Source organism: Oryctolagus cuniculus, chromosome 8 (assembly GCF_051225735.1).
Source record: "Oryctolagus cuniculus isolate XC-2025 breed Fujian yellow rabbit chromosome 8, ASM5122573v1, whole genome shotgun sequence".
NCBI classification, from domain to species: domain Eukaryota; kingdom Metazoa; phylum Chordata; class Mammalia; order Lagomorpha; family Leporidae; genus Oryctolagus; species Oryctolagus cuniculus.
The window spans coordinates 15,627,990-15,655,204 of record NC_142874.1 but is presented as its reverse complement, the minus strand read 5'-3'; the positions used below and the strand labels follow the sequence as shown (position 1 = coordinate 15,655,204).

The 27,215-nt window shown below is 40.7% G+C and overlaps 1 protein-coding gene across 3 annotated transcripts in view; it reads right to left on the bottom strand.

The window, feature by feature from the left end:
- The window catches only part of TLL1 (tolloid like 1), a 231,823-nt gene that overhangs the window by 9,047 nt on the left and 195,561 nt on the right, over nucleotides 1-27,215 (bottom strand). For all 3 annotated transcript variants that reach the window (XR_016211612.1, XM_089301979.1, XM_089301980.1), the window contains 3 exons: nucleotides 23,525-23,650; nucleotides 21,673-21,800; nucleotides 4,205-4,418 (listed from right to left, as the gene is read on the bottom strand). Coding sequence is in view for 2 of the 3 variants with exons in the window: in XM_089301979.1 (XP_089158105.1) it covers nucleotides 4,205-4,418; nucleotides 21,673-21,800; nucleotides 23,525-23,650 (468 nt within the window). In the remaining variant the exon portion in view is untranslated. The remainder of the gene's footprint in view (nucleotides 1-4,204; nucleotides 4,419-21,672; nucleotides 21,801-23,524; nucleotides 23,651-27,215) is intronic.

Sequence of the window (27,215 nt, the reverse complement as noted above, 5' to 3'; positions counted from 1 at the left end):
CAGCACTGTGGTGCAACAGGCTAAGCCAGTTCAAGTCCCAGCTGTTCTACTTCTGTTCCAGCTCCTTGCTAACTGGTTTAGATAAAAAAAAAAAAAAAAAAAAAAAAAAAAAACACCTTCCTTTCTACAAAGCTTGATAACATATTACTTGATTTCTCAATGTCATTGACAAACAGCACCGGGCTTTATACTAGAGAGGAGTCCCAGCACACAGCACCATGTTCTAAAAGCCATTTTCATTCCCTCGTCCATATCCTCTTCCCATCCTCCAAGAGAAGACATGGAAGTTTTTTAAACCAAAAAATTGGTTTCTTTCAATTAATTTAGTTAAGCCTGGAGAAATACCATTTGTTAACTGGTTAAAATAAATTTGGACTTAGAATTTGGACCAAGGTTCAGAGCAAAATAGGGCTCCAATCAAAAAATTCATGGCCCCAAAACTTAGTATGAAGTGTGAAAAGTAGCCATAAAAATCTAGTAAGCAATATTCCTTATCACCTCATTAAGAGTTAATAGTGTGAGGTCCTTATGAATAAAAAAAATAAAATTAAAATTCTATACAGAAATACAAATTCACTTAAGCAAATTCAAATGAACACTTCAGGGTCCATCAAAAATAGTCTGACATATTCTAGAAGGCCGTAAATGATGACATGCTTTGTTCATGTAGAAAAAGTAGATTGATACGGTATAGGACTTGGCTATCTTTCTGTTGAATCTGAAGAAATAAAATGAAAACCAAAATAAGACTGGGTAAGCTGTCAGCACGTAGGAATTCCTTCTACTGTTCCAAGATTCCCACAACTTTCTTTTTTCTGTAAGTCACTAATATTTTAGTCTAGCTAAAGAGAAACCAGATGAATAATTGATGAGACGCTGTAGAACAAATGAGTTTGACAAAGAGAATCTTTGAGGAGAAATAAATATCAGGCAATAGATAAGAGTATTTCAGCATTTATGGTGACTAGAAAATACGATAAACTAAATCTACTCAGTGGGTAGGTTTGTGGCTCAGCAGGTTAAGCCTCCACTTGTGATGCAGGCAGTCCTTACTGGAGTGCTGGTTTGAGTCCCAACTCCTCCTCTTCTGATTCAACTTCCTGCCAATGTGCCTTCGGTACAGCAGATGATGGATCAAATACTTGGGTTCTTGCCACCCACACGGGAGACCCAGGTGGAGTTTTTGGCTTCAGATTTTAATCTGGCCCAGCCCTGTCTGTTTGTGGCCATTTGGGAAGTGAACCAGCGAATGCAAGATTCTCTCTCTCTTTCTCTCTTTTCTCTCTCTTCCCACTCTCTGCCACTATGCCTTTCAATTAAATATTTTAAAACAACAACAACAACAAAATAAATCTACATAGAAAATTCCAAGAGAGCTGAATAAGCAAGAACAGAACTTTGTACAAAATGAAAAAGTTGAATGCATAATGTCAAACATTTTTGAAGATAGTAAATTAACAAGAGTTGGGAAATCATGACCTAATTCAAGCAGTTAGTAACTTTTTCTTTTTGTACCACTTCAGTTACCACTTATGTGTTTTTTGTTTTGTTTTTTTTTGTTTTGTTTTGTTTTGTTTTTTTGTTTTGCCAGTCAGAGTTAGACAGTGAGGGAGAGAGAGACAGAGAGAAAGGTCTTCCTTTCGTTGGTTCACCCCCCCAAATGGCCGCCATGGCCGGCTCTGCGCCGATTCAAAGCCAGGAGCCAGGTGCTTCCTCCTCGTCCCCCATGTGGGTGCAGGGCCCAAGCACTTGGGCCACCCTCCACTGCACACCCGGGCCACAGCAGAGAGGTGGATTGGAAAAGGAGCAACCAGGACAGAATCTGGCGCCCCAACCGGGACTAGAACCCGGGGTGCCAGCGCCGCAGGCGGAGGATTAGCCTAGTGAGCCGCGGTGCCGGCTTACCATTTATGTTTTTACCTTCAACTTCCTCATTTCCAAAATAACAGGGCTGGATTATTAAATATCCAAGGACCATTCTGTCTAGGAGAAAGTGATTGGGTTTGCTCATGTAGGTGTATGAATGGATGTGAACTGAACGGGGCAATGAAATTAGCCTCATGATCTACAAATCGGAACATACAATTTGCTTAAAACTTATATTAGGAAGTACTCCGTCTTTATTACTCCAAATAATTTGAGTTTTGTGGGTTTTTTTTTTTTCCTAATACAAAGTTTTGCTTTAGGAAAATACACCACAGTGGAGAAGACAGGAGCTCATCAGGATCAAGTCCCAAGCCTTGATAATATTTTAGAAACTTTTTTCAAATTAATTAGTCACCCAGATTTTCATCTCTTCATCTGCAACACAAAGATAATAAGTATCTCATGGAGTTTTTTTTCGGAGAATTCAACAGATATAAAGTTATGTAAACATCACAGGACTACTTACATAGGTTGTGGAAAATGAATTAAAAGATCAGTTTAGTACAAAAAAATGAAATTTATGTACAGCTTCTCATCGTATGTATTTTCTGTGACGTTCTGGAGCCCTCCACTCCAAATGTGCGTGTGTGCACCTGTTTGCATGTGAGTATGTGTGTAGGTGCGTTCTACACTTTGGATATTCAGATATGACTCCTCCTATAATGGAATCTACCAATGGAGTACTAATCATAACACAAACACTAGAAATCGGTGCGTGGGTAGATATTATGGAAATGAGGACGTCACGGAGTTTTGCAGCGCTAAGAAATCACTTATTATCGAAGTTATTGTTTTACAGATGAGGAAGCTGAGATCCAACGGAATTATCTTTATCTGCTGGATAAAGGCACACTGGGACCAAGAGTTCAGAGGTACCAATGCCCCATCTTCCACTTACAAGAGAGAGACATGGGAGAAGTTAGTTTCTATGAGATTAAAAAGAAAGGTTTATAGCTAGCTCATTTTAAACAACTGTATCACCAGCTATTTCAAGAATTTTACAGCATATTTTCACATTGCATTCTTGGAACCTGTGGTAACCAGAATATCAAAGGGAAAAAATGCCACGGACTCTGAGATATTTAAAAAAAAGTGAAGCAATAGGAGTCCAATTTTACACCGTTTCGATATGTAACTACTTATCAGGAACATATGCATAACAGTAAATGACAAATGTAGGGACAACCTTTCATTAAGTTGAAATTTCTATGGTGCATGAAAGATTTTCCTCAATCCATAAATCGTGGATTATTTACGAGAAAGAACTGCCGGTATTACTGATAGTGCAGTCATGATTAATGTAAGTCATGTCAATATTTTGCCAATTAACAACCTCTTCCTCACAGACTGCAATATAATCCTAATACTCATAATAATATATCTAAAGAATTCAATAAAGGAAAAGTTAAAATCCTGCTTTCTAAAATAAAGTGAAACAAAAAGAAAAGAAAAACAAGTGGCAGTAACTCATGACAGAAATTACTTCATTAACATAATTTTATGGATAAATTTGTATGCTGTCATACTGTTTCCACCTCCTCTCCCAGAAGTGCAGCCCTTATGCATCAGCATTGCCACTAGGTGGCAATATAAGCTCAGTGATGATGGCAGATAGCTACAATTCACTTAAAAAAATCAATGAAAAGACATTCCTTAGACTTTATGAAACATATAATTGGCCCAAATCGTAAACAATCTTATTTTATATTTATGCATAAAATTTTCGATTTTTTCTAAATTAATCTATTTTTCTTAAAAATTCCCTAAGTAGCTGAAATCTCTGAGTCAAACTAGAGATCAGGATTAGGACAAAGACTGGGTTGCGAACCAAAAAAAGAAAGGATGAATAACACAGCCCTGTCAGGATTGAGGGTCTGTGAAACACAGTGACAAATCCCAAACCAATTACAGAAATATGTGCACACAGAAACTAGCCAACCAGGTAGGTTATTAAGTAAAATACACCTTAAAAATACCACATATAAATCAAACTGCTGAAGCTAATACGAAACACATTATACATTTAGAGATAGTTCTAGTTGGCCACGCTACACTAACCACCACCAGACTAAAACTATGGGGTTTCCCCTAAATGTTTATCAACTGCAAAGATATTTAGATAGGAAGCTATGTGGTTTGTCACAGTGCTTTAGTGAAATCTCATCTTCTACACTTGGTGGTTCATTCACAATCCTGCTACTGCACTAAATACACACATTAACCAGAAGAGAAACCTGAATCTTAGTTGAGAGGGGAAACGAGAGCCCAATTTGCTGACCTGTCGAATGCGTGGCTTGAAAGCCTTTTCTTTGAACAGATGCGTCAGAAACAAACCTAACAAACATTTTATTTCCGGTAGCCACGAGGGGATCTGGTATCCTGTTGCCACACAGTCGTCCAAGAATTGGCGATTTTTCTGTTTCTCCATCGAATACTTCCAAGTGATCATAAGCACATTCTTGATGCTGTTCAATCTCAAATTCACTAAAAGCCTATTAAAAAATAAAGAGGCATTTTAAAAACCGCAACTCTCTCAAAAGGAGTTCTTGTATATAAGGCAAAAAATACATGCTAATAAGATAGAATGAGTGTACCCAAATGATTTAATCCACATTGCACAGTTTTGAAAGGGGTGTAGGAATCAACAGCTTAATCTTTGGGGAAAATGTAACGAGGAAGACAATGTACCAGTTTCAGGTTTTTTCAGGGATTCTACTATTTGGCCATTGCTACTAATTCTATGATTGCAATTACTTTAATTTAATTTAAACATTATACTAAAAGTGGTATTTTCAATTGAATCCAACTGATTCATCAGCAAATTTCACAGAATCATTTTTAAAGATTGATTTATCCTGGTTTTGATGATCATAAATGACTGGCCATCATCTTACTTTTGAGTTCTTAAACCCAGAAGAAAACCCAAAAAAGTAATAATTATACTTACACAAAATTTAAATGCAATAAATCTGTATATAATACTTAAGACTAAAAGGAATTTTCATTATATATTTCTTTAATTCACTCTTGCAAAGCCTATTACTAGAAAATACTAACATGACTCTGAGGTGGAATATTTTTAATTTAACTTTCAAACACACAGAAACACTTATTTTCCTACTTGACATCTTGGAAAGTTTGGTAGGCTTCGCTATTAGTTGTGTCATTGAAGAAATCATTGCAAGTTTCCTGTGTACTCATTTCTGTGTGTGTGTCTTGGCAGATTTAAAATGAAAATCATGAAACGTGTAACATATTAAAGGTCACAAAGGACACTTTAATTGAAATGGACTGAAATTGCCAAACTGTTACTAATTCCAGGAATTACAGGATACTTGGCATTGCCCTTTAAGGCTCTTTCCTTTCCCCAGGAAACCATCACACACTGAAGAAGTAAACCATCCCCCCTCCTTGCATTTCTAGAGCAAAGCTAAAATTTAGAAAGTAAACATGAAGACACATGAACCTGCCTCAAACTTCATTAAATTTGCTACAATCCCTGCAGCATAACACATTTGCTTATAAACGTTTGGCATATATGATTTTTGACGTAATTTTGTAAAGTTACCGCAATTTAATTGAAGATATGCACAAAACACAGCTAAGAATGGTTTTCTCCCAATTATCTTTTCCATACCACACCACGTCACCTACTATCATTTATTTTGGAGGAGTAGCGAGGAAATGAAAGACGCAATTTATATAAAGTAGGGAGTAAGAGAAGGAAATGAAGTTGTTGGGAAGAGTCTCTCTTGACTCACTGCAATGCACCCTACTTAAAAACTATCAATGAAAATGGTGTCGATAGTATTAGAACATTATTTGCCGTAATCATCATGGGTACTTTGAAAAGCTCATTTTCTGCAATCAAAGACAATGAGCGGTGCGAAAAAAGCTTGACAACCAGGTGATTGGCCTCATGGTTAAGACACCTGTGTGTCCCATATGTCCAACGTGGAAATATCTGGATTCAATACCAAGTTTTGCCTCCTGATTCCAGCTTCCTGCAAATGTGCAGCCTGGGAGGCAGAAGTGATGACTCAAGTAGTTGGGTTCCTGCCACCCACCTAGGAAACCTGGACTGAGTTACTGGCTTCAGCTTCAGCCCAGCCCAGCAGCAGCCACCACAGGCAATTCTGGAGTGACACAGCAGATGGGAGCTTCCCCATCCCACCCTACCCATTCCCTCCCTCCCTCCCTCCCTCCCTCTCAAGTTGAAAGCATGCAAGAATGAAACAGATTGGACATCACAAATAGGATCTCACTGCAAATAAAAATCCAGTGATGGGAAATCCAGTGATGAAACCTGCGTTAGCTGAGTTTTCCTTGAAGGTTAGGACTTGCTGGTCTCTGCAACCCAACGGCAGGGCAGAGTAGGGCAGACTCAGCCCAGGAACGTGGAAGATCTTGAACAGCTGTCTGGATAAATCTACTGATTCCTTTATCTAACCACCTGTCTCACCTTTATGGCCAACTTCATACAGGAGGCCAAATAAAACTGATTATTCTGCCCCTGCTGAGGTGTTTCTCAGCCAGCCCTATTAACATTGTGCACATGCGTCCACCCTTAATATCATTTTGTAACTGACCAAAACCTACACTAAGCATAAAGAGTTCTTTATTAAATATGAAAGCATACTTCTGAATCAGAAAAATGGTGTTTTTTTCAAAGTAAATAAAAACAGGCAAACAATAATATCTGAAAATCATTGCACGCCAACGAACTATCTCTTCTTACTGGGGTTCACAGTCATTGACCTATAAATATGAACATCAGAGAAACCCACTGTGTGGAAGAGAACCCCGAAGGAAAAAAGGGGGTACAGGCATTCAACAGGATATGCTTCAGGCAGTTGCTAAAGTGGAGTCACAATTTACACACATTCCTAGGTCCATTCCAAATGGAGTGAATGAGATAACCAAGTGACTAGTTCACTGCCTAGTGAAGTACAGGATGCCTGAAGTAATCATTACATCCGTTTAGCCCAACAGGGCAGCGCCACGAGAAGTGGCATGGAGCTGGTGGGCTAGGGCCACGCTGACACCTGCTCTGGAGCCAGCTAGCCCCAGTATTTTTTTTTTGGTTACATTACTAACAGGGTCAGACTGAGACTGCAAGAGTCAAATTGGTCAAAGGATTCACAGCTGACATATCTTCAAGTGATGCAAACAATGCTTATGCATTAAGGTATCCATGAATGTTCCTCGTAGAATAGGCAACGGCTTGTTAGGTCACCTGCAGACATGGGCTGGTGCCGTTCCAGAAACCAGCCTGACCTAACGGCCTCACCGTGGGCATCCAAAGGCACGACTCCTTCCCATGCTGAACTCTCCTCAGTCGGGCCCTAGGAGCACAGAGATACCCACCAAGAAAGAACTCCACATATACTCCCTTCACATCAGTAAACAGTGTTCCTATGCCACGGAAAGCTATCAGAGAAGACCATGGATAACTGAAATAACAAAATATTGTTTTAGAATTTACAGTGATAGTGTGATATATGATTTATTATTTTATTCCATGACACAAGCCAAGTCATGACCCTCTGCATCTCAGTGGTTTAGAATGTGAAAATATGCAACCATCAGGAACCAAGGCCACAGGAATGTTCCCAGAAGACACTTAGAGTCCCCAAAAGTCCTCTGAACTCACAGTGGGGACAGGGCAGCTGGCAAAGCTGATATTATAGAGGTGGCTTCCACTAAAACACTATACTAGTTTTTGGAACTTAAGTATTTATTGTTATTATCTATCTATCATTTATCTATCTATCTAAAAGGCAAAGAGAGAGAGAGAGAGAGAATCATTTGTTTGTCCACTTCTCAATTGGGCTGGAACCACTGGGCCTGGGCCAGGTTGAAGTCACAAGCTTTGAACTCCATCCAGGTCTCCCACACGGATGGCAATGACCCAATCAATCGGACCATTAGCTGGATGGGAAGTGGAGCACTAGAGACTTGAACCAGTGCTCATGTGGGTGTTAAGAGTCACAGGCAACAGTTCAACCTGCTGTACAACTCTGGTCCCTGAAGCATTTTCCTTAAGTATTTCAGATAAACTCTGTAAGCATCTCAGTATTTTTAGGGTTATTAATCTAGGCTCTATGAAGGCCAACAAAAGAGTACATGCCATATGCTGTAGTCAGAAATCCTAATGTATTTCCCATAAGCAAACTAAGAGATTGGGACTCCAGTTCAAAAGAAATAAAATTGAACTGTAATTACAGACTGGAAATAATAACTGGATATTTCCAGAACACCCAAGCGAGCTAATCTACCTGGCTGGCCCCAGGCCAGGCTTCCATATGCTGACCTTCGTGGAAGCGTTTGTAGAGGTTCTCTTATTGAAAATACAGGCTTTGGCTAGAAGATGAATCCCTGAAGAGTAGCTACACGTATTCACAAAGAACAGGCTAATAAAACGATTGCACTTAACACGGAAATAAACTTTAGCTGGGGTGAGAACCAAGAGAAGTCAAGAGCCTGATTCTATCTGAGCAGCTACAAGATAAACTTTACAGCATATAGGCCTGGCAATATTTCACCTTTTCCTGTTTTCAGTAAGCACTGTCATTTGGTTCCCAACAAGATACTGGAAGGATTAGAGGCCTCAGGGTGAAAAATGGCAGAGTGGCATACAAACTCATCTTCTGATTAAAAAAAAAAAGCCCTTTGTTGTCCATGAGCCCCGTGTGTGGTCAAATATAGTTTTTATGGATATGTGGTAGAGAATGACAACGGTTGCAGATACTTCTTTTCTAAATATCCTATATAGAAACCTATAAATTGAAACTATGTAACTTAGCAAAACCTAACGATGTGATAAATCAAATACAAATGAAATAAGCACATTAGTCTATTGAGTATGTTCCTATGTCAAAAACTTTGGTTTGTTTTTTAAGAAAGATTTATTCATTCATTTGAAAGGCAGAGTGTCAGAAACAGAGGAGAGAGGGGGACAGAGAGAGGGGAATGGGGCGGGGGGAATCTTCCATCTGCTGATTCAATCCTTAAATGGTTGCTATGGCTGGGATTGGGCCAGGCCAAAGCCAAGAGCCCAGACCACCACCTGGTCTCCTATGTGGGTGGCAGGGGCCTAAGCACTTGAGCCATCATCTGCTTTCCCAGTTGCACCAGCAGAAAGCTAGACAGGAAACAGCCGCTGGGACTGGAAACAGCACCCAGATAAAGGCTGTAGACATTGCAAGCGGCAGCTTAACCTGCTGCACCACAATGCTGACCTGTTTTGTTTATTTTTAATGAACATTAATTCCAACTATAAAACACATATCAAAAATGTTACTGATCAGCTGAGGCTCTTAGAACCAAGAGAAGAAGAAAGCAGAACAGAAGAACCTTGTCCTTATTCCTGCAGGACTTCATACCTTCTCTGGCGAAGACATTTTTTCTAATCATCTTTGGATTAAGTTTTCTGTACTATCATCACGCAGTCTGTATCTCTGCTTTAAATACACACAGGCACACACGCACACGTGCACACACATACACACACTATCAAGGTAAATGTATTCGTTTTCACTGCTGTAGCACATGATCACAACAAAACAACACAAGTGTATTCTCTGGTCTGTGGAGCCAGTCATCCAGAACCGGTGGGCAGGGCTGGGTCCCTGCAGGGCCCAGGGCTGCCTGCATTCCTGCCCTCATTCCCTTTCCTCCCACGTCACAGGCCACAGTGTGTGCAGTCCTTGCTGACCTTCTGCCTCCCTGCCTTGCGATCACAGCAGGCACATCCCGATAACATGGGATAATCTCGTTTCGTGATCCTTAACTTCATCCCGGCTGCGACGTGCCTTCTGCCGTGCACGTGGCACCATCACAGGTTCTGGGGACCAGGTCAAGGGCATCCTTAGGCAGCTGTTACTCTTCCTACTGCAAAGAGCAAGGGTCCAGTATTTCCACCCTCTCAGAACAGCTGATTTGTAAGGAAAATGAGCACAGACACTTAGGAATCCAGGATCACTCTTTACAGTAAAGTACTACGACATGAACTTTGTGTGCGAGTTCATTTGCTGTATACCAAAATCCATGAGCAAGCAGTGCCTCCAGTTTTCAGATGAAAACAATCAAAGCTTTATAAGGTTCACCGTCTTTCTGAAGTTAACATGATTAGTAGGCAGACCCGTTAGAACTGAGGCTTGTCTCTCTCAGTTCAAAATTCATGTTACTAATCCCCCCATGTTTCTCTGTTGTATGTCAGGGTGTTTTTGTTTTGTTTTTTTTTTGTTGTTGTTTGTTTGTTTGTTTGTTTTTACTTAATCACTACAGCTTTCTCTTAAGAATAGGATGATATTCCATAAATTATTATATCTGCAAGTACACACCACATTACAGATCTCTATCGAATGCAAGAATCCTCAATGAAAAATAAGGTAAAATGTACATACAGATGGCCTGGGTTTGAGGATCAGACTTCTAAAGCTTTACAAACTCACCAGGTCACCTCAAGCGCCTGCGGGAACACACCCATCTCTGACACCCGCCTGAGAACATATTCATGTGTCACTTTGAAACCACTGGGGGCTACGCACGTGTTAGTTCTCAGTGTTGTTCAGCCCAAGTGCAGTTTTGTGTAGCATACCAACTGACTACTAGAGTCACATTTTTTTTTTAAATTTTGGGAGCACTTTCAAGAACTGGAAAATAGAAAACCTTCATATTTTAATTTGTAGAGTTGCATACGAGGGAGTACTTATTTAAAAAATACAAAATGTATGGGATACTCCCTATCTCTCTGATTCCCAGCTCTCTGGCTTACTATACTCATATAAAGAGAGTATCTCAGAGTGTAATAAAAATTGGGGCAAACAAAGGTACTTTTAAAAGTTCACAGGGGCCGGCGCCGCGGCTCACTAGGCTAATCCTCTGCCTAGTGGCGCCAGCACACCGGGTTCTAGTCCCGGTCAGGGCGCCAGATTCTGTCCCAGTTGCCCCTCTTCCAGGCCAGCTCTCTGCTGTGGCCAGGGAGTGCAGTGGAGGATGGCCCAGGTGCTTGGGCCCTGCACCCCATGGGAGACCAGGAAAAGCACCTGGCTCCTGGCTCCTGCCATCGGAACAGCGCGGTGCGCCGGCCGCAGCGCACCGGCCGTGGCGGCCATTGGAGGGTGAACCAACGGCAAAGGAAGACCTTTCTCTCTGTCTCTCTCTCTCACTGTCCACTCTGCCTGTCAAAAAAAAAAAAAAAAAAGTTCACAGGGGATGGCGCCGTGGCATAATGGGTAAAGCCACCGCCTGCAGTGCTGGCATCCCATATGGGCACAAGTTCAAGTCCCAGCTGCTCCACTTCTGATCCAGCTCTCTGCAATGGCCTGAGAAAGCAGTAGAAGGTGGTCCAAGTGCTTTGGCCACTGCACGCACATGGAAGACATGGAGAAGTTTCCTGGCTCCTGGCTTCAGATCAGCATGGCTTTGGCCCTTGCAGCCATCTGGGGAGTGAACCAGTGGATGGAAGACCTCTCTCTCTCTCTCTCTCTCTCTCTCTCTCTCTCTATCTCCACCATTCAAATAAATAAATAAATCTTTAATAAAATGATCATGGAAGGGGCTGGCATTGTGGTGAAGCCACCTGAGCCACCATTCGCAACACCAGCCTTCCACATGAGCACCAGTTTGAGTCCCACCTGCTCCATTTACAGTCTAGCTCTCTGCTAATGTGCCCGGGAAAGCAGCACAAGATGGTCCAAGCACTTGAGCCCCTGCCACCCATGGGGGAGACACAGATGGAGCTCCAGGCTTCTGGCTTCAGCCTGGCCCAGCCTCAAACCACTGGGACTATTTGAAGAGTGAACCAGCTGATGCAAGATGGATTTCTTTCTTTCTCTTCCCCCCACCCCATCCTGCCCTCTCCCTCTGTAACTCTACCTTTCGAATAAATAAGTAAATATTTTTTTAGAAAAGTTCATGAACAGTGGACTTAAAAGATCAGGTTATTTTGGTTGAAAAAAACTTTAAATATATACATATCAGGGATTCATGGAGACAGTGGAGATTTGTCACAGCAGTTAAGATATCACTTGGAATAGTCACATCATAAACATATAATGACAAAAATTTAGTCCATTTTCAACAATCTAAGTAATACTGTAATATTCTATCACCAAAAAACATTTAACACTACAATATGTGGCAATTACTTTGAAAAATCTATACATTTTTTCTTTTTTTTTTTTATTTTTTGACAGGCAGAGTGGACAGTGAGAGAGAGAGACAGAGAGAAAGGTCTTCCTTTGCCGTTGGTTCACCCTCCAATGGCCGCCACGGCTGGCATGCTGCGGCCAGCACACCGCGCTGATCCGATGGCAGGAGCCAGGTACTTCTCCTGGTCTCCCATGGGGTGCAGGGCCCAAGCACCTGGGCCATCCTCCACTGCACTCCCTGGCCACAGCAGAGAGCTGGCCTGGAAGAGGGGCAACCGGGACAGCATCCGGTGCCCTGACCGGGACTAGAACCCGGTGTGCCGGCGCCGCAAGGCGGAGGATTAGCCTAGTGAGCCGCAGCGCCGGCCAAAAATCTATACATTTAATATAAACATTGTTTGGTATCATAAAATGTGTTAGAATGCACTTGTTAAATGTCTTTAGACACTTATTTTTTCCTAGCTTGATTTTCTCAGCTTTATAAATAAAATGTGGGGTAAGAATTTGGCACATTGCTTAAGCCACATCTCAGGAAGTTGGTATCACACATTGGAGCTCCTGGGTTTAGGTCCTCGCTCCGCTCTTGATTCTAGCTTCCTGCTAATGCAGGTCACGGTTCATGTGGCTGGGCCCCTGCCTCCCCTGTGGTAAACGTGAATTGAGTTTTGGACTCCTGGCTTTGCTTCGGCCCTTTCCCAGCTGGTTGGAGACATTTGGAGAAGAAGCCAGCGGATGGAGGATCTCCATCTAAATGTCTGTCTGCTTGTCTCTCTGCCTTTCAAATTAAATTAATTATTAGAATTGAGAAAGTTCATGGAAAGTATCATAAAATTTAAAAAAAACACATTATTTTCAAAAAAATTTTGCCAACCAAAGCAGGTGGGCATTTGGTACAACTGTTTAGATGCCACTTAGGATCATGATTAACTGGAAGCCCCTAGTTAAAGTAAGGTTCTATTCCAACCCAGCTTATGGCTGAGGCGCACACTGGGAGGCAGCTGATGATGGCCCAAGTGCTTGAGTCCCTGCTACCCATGTGACAGATGTGGACCGAGTTCTGGGCTCTTGGCTTTTGCCTGTCTCAGCCCTGGATGTCGTGACTATTGAGAGAATGAAATAGCAAGATTCTCTCTCTTTCTCTCTCCCTTTCAATTAAATGAATAGACTTAAAAGACTAAAAAAAGCCCCTCAAATTTATCTTTTAGTTTTATTTATACATGATCTTTTGAGTACGATGTATGCCAGAAAAGGCATGTGAAAGAATATAAAAAAAAACTGAAATGCTCACCTCTAAATACAACTTTACACCTAACTATCATACTTAGCTTGATAATTTAAAATTTATTTATTTAGGTACAACATTTAATGGACATATGTATCATGTAGTATATAGTATATACAGAATCTAAGTCAGATTATTTTCAAATTGTTTTTTATATTCATGGACATTAACTTTAAAAATTAAGATAATCCCTTTCATGATTTCCTGTGTATATAATAGGTGGTATACTTCAAGAAAACAGCATTATTTTTTAAATATTTACTTTATTTATTTGAAAGACAGAGTTACAAAGTTAGTGCTGGCTCATTCCCCAAATGGCCATAACCATTGGCGATAGGCCAGCCAAAAACCAGGAGCCTGGAACTCCATCCAGGTCTCTCAGCTGGGGATCTTCTGTCCTGGACCATCCTCTGCTGTCTTTCCAGATGCATGAGCAGGGAGCTACACTGGAAGTGGAGCAGCTGGAACTTGAACCAGCACGCATAACCAGCTGGTTAACTTGCTGTGGTGTAACCGGAATGGATACATAATAGCTCTGACTATCCCAGTTAAGTCAGCTGTTCAGCCTCTCCTTCAAAGTGACAGAAAGACACCTGAAGCCACCTTGACATGCCACACCAGATTGTAACCCACTGCACATCACTGCCCAGTTAATAAATTCTGTGTGCAATAGAAGAATTGTCATCAAAGTACCACTCAAATTCTAACTCTACCCTGAACCACATGACATAATAATGCTTGTTTTATGCTGACAGTCTTCAAGCTAGTTTACAATGCAGTAATAAATGAGTAGAATAAGACACGCAAGAAAATAATTGTGCAATAATGTCAAAAATCTTAAACCTGTGTAAATTTGTAATACACTGACCTAGGATAGTTCAGTCTTCATATTATTGTACAGTAATATACACTGGATATGAATAGTCACACTGTGAATTGAATACATGTATGGTAAGGGAACACAATGTACAAGAACATGTCTATCTCACCAAAGACATGGATTTTATTGTGATTCCTGGCATCCATAAGTGCCACATTTCCTAAATAGCCTTCATATTACAGTCTTAAAAATAAATACAATGAAGTATAATTACTGTTATCTCAGAGACAGTGGATGGTTTGCTTTTCCAAGTCACTTCCTGTATTTCACTCCACACAATCCTAAAGGAACATTTAGATTAAGAAGAATAGGAAGGCTCTCAAAATTCAAAAACTAGGTATATATTTTTAAAACTTAGCCTCATAAAAGTTGATTTTACTGACATTTTCTCCTTCACTTGAATGGATAAGATGAAATATTCAGAAATATTTGCTTACCCAGATACCAAAGCCAGACAAGGGCAACACACATACACACAGAGAGAGAGAGAGAGAACTACAAGTCAGTATCATTGGTGAACGTACAGGCAAAAACCCTTTTCAAAATACTGGCAAACTGAATTCAATGGCACACTAAAAAGACTGTTCACCATGATCAAGTGAGATTTGATCCAGTGATATATTGATTCAATAATTGCAAATCAATATACATGTTAACTAAACTAAGAGAATGAAGAACAAAACCCATATGATCATCTCAATACATGCATACAAAGCATTTGTCAAAAGTCAGAGCTTTCATGATAAACATTTTTTAAAAAACTCTACAAAAATCAGATATAGAAGAAATATAGTACACAAATCAATGGGACAGATCCGAGAGCCCAGAAATAAATCCATGTATTTATAGTCAATGGCTTTTCAATGAAGACCCCAAGAACACACAATTGAGGAGACAGTCTTCAATAAAGGATGTTGGTGAACTAGATGTCCACATGCCAAAGACTGCAATAGGGCTCTGATCTTATTCCTTAAACAAAAAGAAGCTAAAAATGGATTGATGACTGCATATAAGAGCTGAAACTGTGACACTACTAAAAGAAAACCCTGGGGAGAAGTTCTATGACAATGGTTTGGGCAATGGCTTATTTGCTATAACTCCAAAGGCACAGGCAACAAAATCCAGTAGGGACAAACAGGATCATATCAAATAAAGTTTCTACACCGGAAAAGAGTAGCAACCTGCAGAGGAGGGATGACACTTATAAAGCATCTATCTGATGAGGAGCTAATATTCAAAACATACAAGTAACTCAAGTAGCTCAACATCAAGAAACCAAATAACTCAATGAAGAAATGGCCAAAGAAGGTGGCCATTTGTCTTAACAGTTAAGACAGCAGTTAGGGCCGGCGCCGTGGCTCACTAGGCCAATCCTCCGCCTTGCGGCGCCGGCACACCGGGTTCTAGTCCCAGTCGGGGCGCCGGAGTCTGTCCCAGTTGCCCCTCTTCCAGGCCAGCTCTCTGCTGTGGCCAGGGAGTGCAGTGGAGGATGGCCCAAGTGCTTGGGCCCTGCACCCCATGGGAGACCAGGAGAAGCACCTGGCTCCTGGCTCCTGCCATCGGATCAGCGCGGTGGGCGTGCCGCAGCGCGCCGGCTGCAGCGGCGGCCATTGGAGGGTGAACCAACGGCAAAGGAAGACCTTTCTCTCTGTCTCTCTCTCTCACTGTCCACTCTGCCTGTCAAAAAAAAAAAAAAAAAAGACAGCAGTTAGGATGCTCATGCCCTACATCAGAGTGCCTGGGTTCAACTCCTGGCCCCAGATCTTGGTCCCAGCTTCCTGCTAACGTAGACACAGAGAGGCAGCCATGACGGTACATGAGGATGGATTCCTGATACCAGCATGGGAAACGCAGATTGAGTTCCTGTCTCACAGCTTTGGCCCATCATCATTTGGGAGAGGAGCAGCAAATGGGAGCTCACTCTCTCTCTCTGCCTCTCAAATAAGTAAATGAGTTTTGAAAAATAGACAAAGACCTAAATAGACCTTTCTCAAAGGAAGACATGCAAATGGAAAAATGTATATGAAAAAATACTCAACATTATAGTAATCAGGAAATGCAATTTAAAACCACAAGATGTCACCTTATATCTGTTAGAGAAAAGAAAGCAGATGTTGGCTATTGGCAAGAATGTACAGAAAATCAAACCCTTACAAACTATTGGTGGAAATCAAATTAGTATAGCCATTATGGAAAACAGTATGAAGGCCCCTCAAAATATGAAAAGTAAAACTCCCAGATGATCCAACAGTTGCACTACTGGCATTTATTCAAAGGAAATGAAATCAGTGTGTGGAAGAGACATCTGCACAACCATGTTTACTGCAGCACTGTTCACAGCAGCCAAGATATGGAATCAACCTAACTCCATCCGTGGATAAATGGGTACTAAAAATGTGGTAAACATCCTTGAGGAAATATAACTGAGTCTTCAAAAAGGCAGAAGTGTTGTCATTTGCAGGACATGAATTAAGCTGGAGAACATTATGTTAAGTGAAATAGACCAAGCACAGAAAGACAAACACCACACTCTCACTAATACCTGAAATCTACAAAAGCAAGTCTCACAGAAACAGAGCCAATGCTGGCTACCAGGAGCTAGGATGGTTGGGGGAGAAGGCTGGGCAGATTCTGGACAATTATTTGAAAGGCAGAAAGACAGAGTCCGACAGACAAAGACTTCCCATTTGGTTCACTCCCCAAGTGCTCATGACTCACACCATTACACCAGGCCAAAGCCAGGAGCCCAGAACTCAGCAAGGGTCTCCCACGTGGTTGGCAAGGACCAAACTACTTCCCATGAAGCAGGAAGCTGGAACTGGAACTAGAGTTGGGACTTTAACCAAGGCACTCTGATAGGAGATGCGAATGCCCCAAGTAGTGTTTTAATTGCTACACCAAACACCCACCCTATGTTTCAAAGTAGATAACATCAGACAACAGTTCTATTACAAGCAGGCAGGTAAACTCTGTAAGCATGAGCAACAACACTCTCAAAATGGGGCCAGCACTGTGGTGCAGCAGGGTGAAGCCCTGGCTGGCAGTGCCAGCATCCCATCTGGGCACCGGTTTGAGTCTCAGCTGCTCCACTTCTGATCAAGCTCCCTGCTAATGTGTCTGGGACAGCACCTGAGGATGGCCCAAGTCCTTTGACCTCTGTACCCACGCGGGAGACCCAGAAGAAGCTCCTGGCTCCTGATTTCAGATCAGCTCAGCTCCAGTCTTTGCGGCCTTTGCTGGGATTAAACTAGCAGAAGGAAGACCTTTCTTTCTCTGTCTCTACCTCTCTCTCTAACTCTGTCAAATAAATAAAATAAATCTTTAAAAAAATCTCAAAATGGCAAGACTTGAAAAAAATAAAGAGCTACCATACCACTTAGAGTCAGTAGCAAATCTGCTATAACACATTTTCTATAGTTCCTGAATGCGAGGGTGACACGGGGAGTCTGGTGTTACCCCTGGATGTGAGGGTGACATGGGGAGTCTGGTGTTACACGTACGTGATTAATGAGACAGGAGAGTGGGAATCACAGACTCTGGGATGAAGGGTAATAACCAGCCTTCCAGGCAATTCTGATGTAGCTATGTTTGAGAAAACCTGGCCTTACATGGCTACTTCTTCTGACCACAAATTGAAATACCTAACACAAACATCAATACTTGCATGCAAGCTCGCATTTTGCTTCTGAATATGACTTACTCAGTTACCAGCAAAGTCATGGTTTGTGTCTTGATCCTCAAACAGAATATTGGCATGAAACAAACAAACAAACAAACAAACAAAAACCTTGTAATTCCTGAAGGAACAGACGGGTCCAGAGTTAGATGAGCCATTTCGTAAGTTGAAAGATATTTGGAAATGAATTAACTATCATTATTTTTAAAACATCAATTCACAAAATTACTTGGTTCATCACTGTGCATTAACAGTTAAAGCCGCCTCCTGCAGTGCCGCCTCCTATATGGGCACCATTTCAAGACCCAGCTGCTCCACTTCCAATCCAGCTCTCTGCTGTGGCCTGGGAAAGCAGCAGAAGATGGGCCCCTGCACCCGCATGGGAGACCCAAAAGAAACTCCTGGTTCCTGACTTCAGATTGGATTAGCTTCTGCCATTGTAGCATTTTGGGGAGTGAACTAGTGGATGGAAGATCTCTCTCTCTCTCTCTTTCTCTCTCTCTCTCTCTCTCTCTCTCTCTCTCTTCCTGCCTCTGCATAACTCTGCCTTTCAAATAATTAAGTACATCTTTTTTTAAAAAATTTATATACTGAAACTCTAACCTCCAATGGGAATATATTTAGAGATAAGGTCTTTAAGGGAGGCAATTAAGGATAAATGAGGGTGGGGTTCAAATCCTGTAGGACTGGCATCTTCATATGAAGATTAAGAGGTTCTGGAGCTCTGTGTCTGTGTGCACTCAAGGGGAGAACCGTGAGGACACAGTGAGAAAGGGGTTTCCCAGAAGCCAGCGAGGACCCTCCCTACCCAACCTGGTAGGCACCACGATCTTGGGCATCCAGCTTCCAGTACTGTAAGAAAACAAATCTCTGTTGTTTAAGCCACCAGGCTGGGATTTTGTAATGGAAGCCTGAGCAGACTAGCACAGACAGAAACTTTAAGAATGAGTCAAATATAAATACAACCAAGGGAGGAGGGAAAAAAAAAGCCTGCTCAGAGAGATAGTGTTTAACAGATTCAAGACAGCCAATGAAATAGCCACTCTCTGAAGACAGCTCGGTTCAATTTACTCACACTTAAACTGAAAAAGAGTAGCAAAAAATGGAATAACCAAAAGATAATATCCAACAACCCAGTACATGTGTAATTCCATCCCAGAAGAGATACAATCAGAAGAATTGTGTGAAGAAATAATGATTGGGAACTTTCAAAACTATATGATCCTTAAGTACACTGAAAATAGATCTTTGTAAAAAGTAAGAGTGGGAATGTGGGAGGCAGGAGGGTTGGAGCATGGGCAGGAGGGAGAGTCGGGGGGAGGGGGGGAGTATCACTATGTTCCTAAATCTGTAAATAGGAAATACATGGAACTTGCATAACTTAAAGTTAAAAAAATTTTAAAAATAAAATAAAGATACCACAATACAGATGCCAGAAGAAAATCAGAGGATTCGGAGAAGGGTAAATGCTATGAGCTCTGTACACACACACAGAGGCACACACACACATATGCACAATACATGCCCCTAGACACAATATATTCCAATTGGGGACAAAATAATAATTTGAAGACAGTCATAGAAAAAAGATCATTACTTATACTGGAATACATATAAAATTTACAACAGAATCATAAGAATCTATGAAACCTAGGAAAATATGGAATCAGGTGTTAAAGTGAAGACAGGAAAATTAACTTGTCATCCTGGAATTCTACACCTAATGAAACTATCTTTCAAATGTGATTCTGTACATACTCTATAAAATCTATAAGGAAGTTCTTCAGCGAGAAGCAATATGATACCAAAGTCTACAGAAAGAAATGTCTTCAGGAAAATCTGTTTTTCCAACTTCCTTACCAAACTGTATTGGAGAAAAGTATACAGTCTCTATATTTCAGCCCAAAAGGTTCAGAGACTTACTCTCTCAGTCAGGACCTTGGACAGGACTGGAAGGCAGCCTGGAGCTCCTACCAGGTTTCCTCCCAGCGTCCAGTGTGCCTGAAATGAATTCTAGAATGTCACTGACAGATGGCAACCTGAAGGAATTCCACAGAAGGAAGGCAAATATCTAGGTGACTGTCTTGGATTTTTTTGTAATGTTGTGTATATGTAAATAAGTCTTTTTCATTGGGCAAACAAGCAAGTTTGTGGAAGAGAATGACAAAACAGGGAATTTTTAAATTAACCTAGACTGGTCCAGTGAACTACCTTGGATTGTTAGATTCATCTCTAAGACAACTGTTTTTTATTATAGTGCCTGCCAGACTCTATTCTGATTCTTGCTAGCTGACACTCTTCCTGCTTCTAAAAACAGCCATTTGGCAAAAATTATTGAAATTTCTATATTGTTATGATTTTATTTCTTTACATTAAACTCTTCAAGCGTGGTCTAGCCTATAATGATTTACTATCAGAAGAACCAGGCCAGAATGCAATACTCATAGGGTGCAGAAAAGATGACAAACATTATATTCATATTGGAGTTACTCCTGCAGAGTAGTACATTGGGAGAAATTGAAGGATAGCAGTATCCACCTATAGAGGAAAATGCATTCTGCATAGCCAACCATATACGAACCACAATACAAAATTTATCTTATTATAAAAAACATGCAGGGGCCAGCACTGTGGCATAGTGGGTAAAGCCATCGCCTGCAGTGCCAGCATCCCATATGGGTACCGGTTGCGTTCTGCCTGCTCCACTTCCAATCCAGCTCTTTGCTATGGCCTGGGAAAGCAGCAGAAGATGGTCCAAGTTCTTGGGCCCCTGCACCCACGTGGGAAACCCAGAAGATGCTCCTGGCTCCTGGCTTCGGATTGGCACAGCTCTGGCCCTTGCAGCCAATTAGGGAGTGAACCAGCAGTTGGAAGGCCTCTTTCTCCTTCTCTCTCTCTGCCTCTCATTCTCTTCTGTGTAACTCTGATTTTCAAATAAATAAATAATTCTTTTAAAAAAAATGCATGGTTCATAAATGAATCATACAGAACTGACAGATCTAGTAGGGTTGTTTTGCTTTTACTTGTGAAAGTTTTTATTTGAGCATTAAACCTTTGACTGTAATGTAAATTAAAAATATTCTATAACAAAAATAAAAGGAAGGAAGAAAGGAAAGAAGGAAGGAGGGAAGCAAAGAAGGTGGAGGAAGTAAGGAGGAAGAGAAGAAGAGAGAGGTAGGAAGAAGAAGATATATTAGAATTGTATCTATAAACTATATTCAATCTGGCAAAAACTAAATATAAAAAATAAAAAATACATACAAAAAGCACAAGTGAACTTCAAAAAGTTCATGAAAAGTAGAATTAAAAGATAAGCTTATGTGGTATAAACATTTTAAAAATCTATGCATAGGTCTTTTTTTCATAATATGCATGTTCCATGAACTTTGTGAAACCCTGCCCCTCATATCTGCATTGTGTTTAAGTGACTGATAATTCTACTGTCTTCTTGCTGAATTTCTGAATTTTGCCCCTTTTTATTTCCCCATCTGGAAACATCATGAAACACTGGGAAGAAGAGCCTACCCCTTTTGCTAATGCTATTTAAAGCACCCAGGATAAGAGTCCAAGAGCAGAACAATGTGGCTGCCACCTTGATCTAAGAAATCAAGGATCTGTTTCATGTAAGCAGGAAAATCTTTTCCATCTGCCAACTAGTCCCGCTGAGTTCAGTAAGCACTCACGTTACTCCCAGGTGCTCGTTACGGACGACGCGGGCGGTCAGCTTCACTGACACGATGTGCTCACTTACTAGTTTGATGCGGTGACCGGGAGTGGCACTGATCTCCCACGTGCACTCCTTCCTACTCGGGTACTTGTCTGGCCAATTGGGACTGGTGATGAGGCCACTTGGACTGTGGATCTTCTGCTCACACTCAGCTGTGCCAACAACAACAACATCAGTCAGTGTGCAGCTCTCACCCCAGACCAGACCAGAAAGCAAGCATCGATTGCACTCCACCCTGTTGAAAGATCTGGAACACTGGTTGGTCATCATTCCAGTCTCTGTTATCACGCCCATCTACTTTGACAAACACCTTGCTGGACACGACCAAGCAGTCTTTGTGGTCTGACTCAGGAAACTGAGTGTTTTCCCGTGAATCAGACAATTGCTGGGTCTGTAGGCCCAGACATTAATACAGCAGCATATATTCACAATCAAGAATATCAACACTGGGTAAGGACACAATATTTAATGCAACACCACAAATAAAAATCAGTGGACTATGCTATTTTCACTTCTTTTCTTTTTCTAATGAACAGAAACATCATTTACAGCTAATTAACATCATTAAGGCACTTTATGAATCATGTATTTACATCTTTCCTCTCCCTTAGTTAATTATATATTTGAATACTCTAAGCCATAATTTTAGCTGTTAAAACAATCTAACTCTAATTTCATGGAAGAAAAATGAAGCACTAATGAGAAAAATAAGTGAACAGCTACTAGTCCTGGAGAAAACTTCTGAACTAACTTTGAAGAACAGCTCGTTCCATTAACATGGAATTTCTTGTAAGTTTCATAATTTAAATAACCTTGTTCCACATGGTTAGTATCAAATTTCCAATTTTTTTCCACTTGAGAAGCAGACAGACAAGGAAGTAGAGAACTCTCTTCTGCTAATTCTCTCTCCAAATGCCCACAATAGTCATGACTGGGCCAGGCTGATGCCAGGAGCTAAGAATTCAATCCAGGTTTCCCACGTAGATGGCAAGAACCCAACTACTTAGGCCATCATTTCTGCCTTTTGAGGGTCTGCATTTAGAAAGTCAGAATTAGAAGCAAGAGCCAGGACATGAACCCAGGCTCCAAAGTAGTTCACAGTTACCTTAAGGGCTAGCCCCAATGCCTGCCTCAAATTTCAAATTTGCTTCATATCTCTGGGCCATGTTCATTGCACACAGTTGGTTCTCAATCTATTGATTTAATAGCATACCTTACCCAATTACAAATATCATACAGGAAAAAGAAAAAAAATCTCTAGATGCATATGATTAAAAAAATCTTTGAAATTTTCTAGGGCTTGGGGACAATATCTGGTAGACTCCTGCTGTGCCACTAGTATGCTTTCTTTGGCTAAGACCATGACATAACACTTTAAATGACACAATACCTACCATTTTCAAATGTTTTTCCTTTGGCAGGCATTTGAATTTGATACTCCTGATATTTAAAAGGACATCACTTACATAGCACATACACGAGATACTTTGGGGTGGGATATTACACCAAATGCAAAACATTTAGCACAGTTGAGATTAAATATGGATAGTGCTGCAAGGCCTTTTCTACAAAGACTGGGAAATAATGTGATTTTTCTGGCTACCAGGTGGCCTCAAAGCCAATTCTATGTTTGTTATACAAAATTACTCTAAGGTCACCAATGTGTGAAGTGCAAAATCTTTAAGTAATGCAATTATGAGGTTTTCAATAGTATGCCTTGAATCTTTGAGCACTACCCAGAATTTTTTGTTTGACCTTTTAATAGTCAACAGTGATGTTACTCATTGATATGGTCAACTCTGTTTGAAAGCAGTGCTTTACTAAAACCACATGAAATGTTACATTTCGTCAAGAAAAACAGCATTGTCATCCATACCTTCTTTGCAATCATGCTTATTTTCATGCAGCACAAATCCATTACGGCACTGGCACATGTAGCTTCCCATTGTGTTGACACATTCATGCTGACACCCGCCGTTATCCTTAGAGCATTCGTCTTTGTCTGGCAAACAAATAAACCCTACAGTTTAGCAAGTGGCTTTAGAAACAAAGCATATCAAAAGAGGTATTTAGTCATAATTAATATTAAGCTGGCAAAGGGTAAACTAAGTCACAGCTTTTCCTGTTTCCAACTTAAGACAAATAAAAAGTATAGTGCCTTAGATTTACTCTTTCCTTGTTTAGCTTGGGGCCTTGTATATGTTGAGTTTCCAAGATCATTTGTGCCAGGGAAACAACTTGTGATCCTCCTGTACTTCTGTGATGGAGTAGAAGTGTTGAGTAAGAGAAAGGATATCAACAGATCCTTGTCCAATTGATCTTATACATTTATTGCCAACTTTAAAATTGTGAGTTTAAATAAAGGCAAAAAATGGCATTTAAGTGGAGGAAAACCCTTCGGTGTAGTAACCATGGTGTGCAGACAGAGGCTAAACAAGGTTCCAAGATTTGTATGTAATCACCTTTTTAAAAAAATCACTCAGTAGGATGACTTAGATTTTTTTTTTTCATTAACGTCAAATTAATGAATCTGGACATTTCATAACATTCCAAGATAGAAAAAAGGCACCATTAGACCATCCTAAAGAAGAAACTCAATTTATGTATTTTAAACAGATCTACTTTGGCAGACCAGTTTATTAACAAGTAATCCCCTAAAAGGGTGGTTTAGTGTGCTAGAAGAAAAATAGAGGTTAGAGTGGGAAATATGAGCTTTAAGAAATAGCCAGATAATTCATGACAAGGAAAAAAGCCAAACTAGATGAACAGAAAGTCAATCCAGTGAGAGGCATCAGCTATTGCATTATGCCATTCAGCTGCCCTTCCATGGCTGGATAGTCCATTAAAGCGAACCTGGCAGACTTCTGACACTCACATATGTGTCTCACCACTAAGACCTCTCCCTCTACACAGAGAGAACAAAAGGGGTGCCTTACAGTCAGATCAGGGCTTGGGCTGAATTCAGAGTTGACATGTTCTGCTGACTTTTCTACTGAGAACTGGAGAGCTCAGGGTGGCATGCAAAATACACTGTTTTTGCTCTGTGTGTGTGTGTGTGTTTAATCAAATCAATATTCACGCTATGGAGAAAGGTTTAGAGATGGTATTTTTATCAAGTAATCCTATAGTACTCTTTGAAGTTGCAGCTATTTTTCTACTTTTGGAGGTTCACTGCATGACAAACCCATACATATTTACAGGATACAGCCCTGCACTGACAATACTGGAATATTTCAAATCCATACAAGCAATTTCACAGATCTTAAAGAAGATATCAGAATCCATATAATTAGGGTTTAGTGTTCTCCATCTGTTCTTGACACCCATTACTCTTAATACTGACTATGGATTGCTTCTTGGCCTTCTGGCTAAGAACAAGTGTAACACTGACTATGGAGACTAAGACAACACTGACTATGGAGACTAAGAAAAAATGTTTATGAAGTGGAGGAGAGAAAATTATTCCCTAAAAGAACATCAAGTAATAAAATGTATAAGAAATCAGAAGGTAGTAGAGGATTGGTTTGTAAAATTGACTTTAGAGTAACTGATCATAATTTTGAACCCCTATCCTCTTAACTGTATCAACAATGCAAATTATGGTTTATGAATTATGAACGTCCCATACCGAAGGGCTGGATGGTAAACCACACTTCCTAACACCACGGTGTCAGCTCCTGTGCTTTCTAATTCAGGCAGTCGGGCAGTAAATTATTGAAAGTTATTATCTTACTGTGGCTTCCCAGAGACTCTGTACTTAAAAGCTTTAGCAAAATGTTTCCTCATGAGTGACTACAGAAAATAAACCTTTTTTTTTGTTCAATGCAAAGAACCAATAAAGAAATTCCTGATGCCAGAATTACCCTGAAATAGACATATATTTCCTATGAAAATGTTTATGTAATGGTGGTTTTATAGATTTGAATTAAGACCGGAGAGAGTGAACTTTAGCTGTATTGTGGGTCAACTAGGCTTTTCAGAGTGGTTCAGAAATGCAACCACCATTAGCTCACATTTGCCATCAACTGGTAATGAACCAGTGAACATTGACCAATGCACAGCACAGGGACCAACCCTGAGGAGGTAAAGGCATCCACACACATAGCCCTGCACTGTGGCATAGTGGGCTGAGCCTCTGCCTGCAGTGCGGGCATCCCCTGTGGATGCCAGTTCATGTCCTGGTTGCTCCTCTTCTGATCCAGCTCTCTGCTATGGCCTAGGAAAGCCATAGAAGTTGGCCCAAGTGCTTGGGTCCCTGCACCAATGTGGGAGACCCAGAGATAGCCCCTAGATCCTGGCTTCAGATCTTGGGGAGTGAACCAATATGTGGAAGACCTTTCACTCTGTTTCTTCCTCTCTCTGTCTGTAGCTCTACTTCTCAAACAAATAAAATAAATAAATAAATACTGCTCACATCATGCTTTTTTCAGCCTCCATTTGGAATACCATGCATGACAGATACAAAAATGTCAAATACAAACATTAATGTGTATATTATCCAATAACACATATATTACTGCTCAGTGCTTGAATACAAACTCACGTTACAATGAAAACAATTCTAACATGTAAAATATTACATGTAAAGTATGCCTAACATCTAGACATTCTAATTCCAATGTCATTTAACTAGGTAATATTTCTATTTATAATTATTTTTATTTTGTAAGTTTTTATTTTTAAAGATTTTTTGAAAGGAGAGTTACAGAGAGGCAGAGGCAGAGAGAGAGGAGAGAGAGGTCTTCCATCCACAGGCTCACTCCCCAAATGGCCCCAAGGGCTGAAGCTGGGTGATCTGAAGCCACGAGCCTGGAGCTTCCTCTGCTTTTCCCACGTGGGTGCAGGGCCCAAGGACTTGGGCCATCTTCTACTGCTTTCCCAGGCCACAGCAGAGAGCTGGATCAGAAGTGGAGCAGCTAGGACTTGAACAGAAGCCAACATGGGATGCCAGCACTGCAAACAGCGGCCTTACCTGCTACACCACAGCGCTGGGCCCAGTGTAATTGTTTCTAATAGTTGATAGCATATAAAGTGACCTGTGACAATGGTAACTAGAGAGAAATACAAGTGAAAGAAAAATCAATTCTATCCTTTGTAGCCAACTATTAAAAGTTCCGATATGCTGGGAAAATAATAAATTTAAGATAATTTTTGGAAAAGCAAGAATGGAAAGGGAAGAAAGAGAATAGGAAGAGGAGGAGAAATAGAAGGGGAAGAAACTTTATCACTTTTATAGTCATTATTGTCCACGTATGTTATTTGTTACTTTCCTGGTTTGTCAGTGTTTTCCTACCTTCACCCCCATATATTATTCTGTCTAATTTAATCAACATCACATGAAAATTAAGATTCATTAGGGCCCTAGCATATACTTATGGGTTACTCTAAATTTTAGCTATCCAGTTTAAATACCGTTAGAAGCAGCAACGCAAGTTATCATGTCTAGAAAAAGTATCATGCGAAACTACCTCCATGTGTCAGACATACAAAAAAAGAGAAAATTTCAGGAAATCAATGGATTACTTAAAATTATCCAGATGTTTGACATCATCATGCCCCCCAAAAGC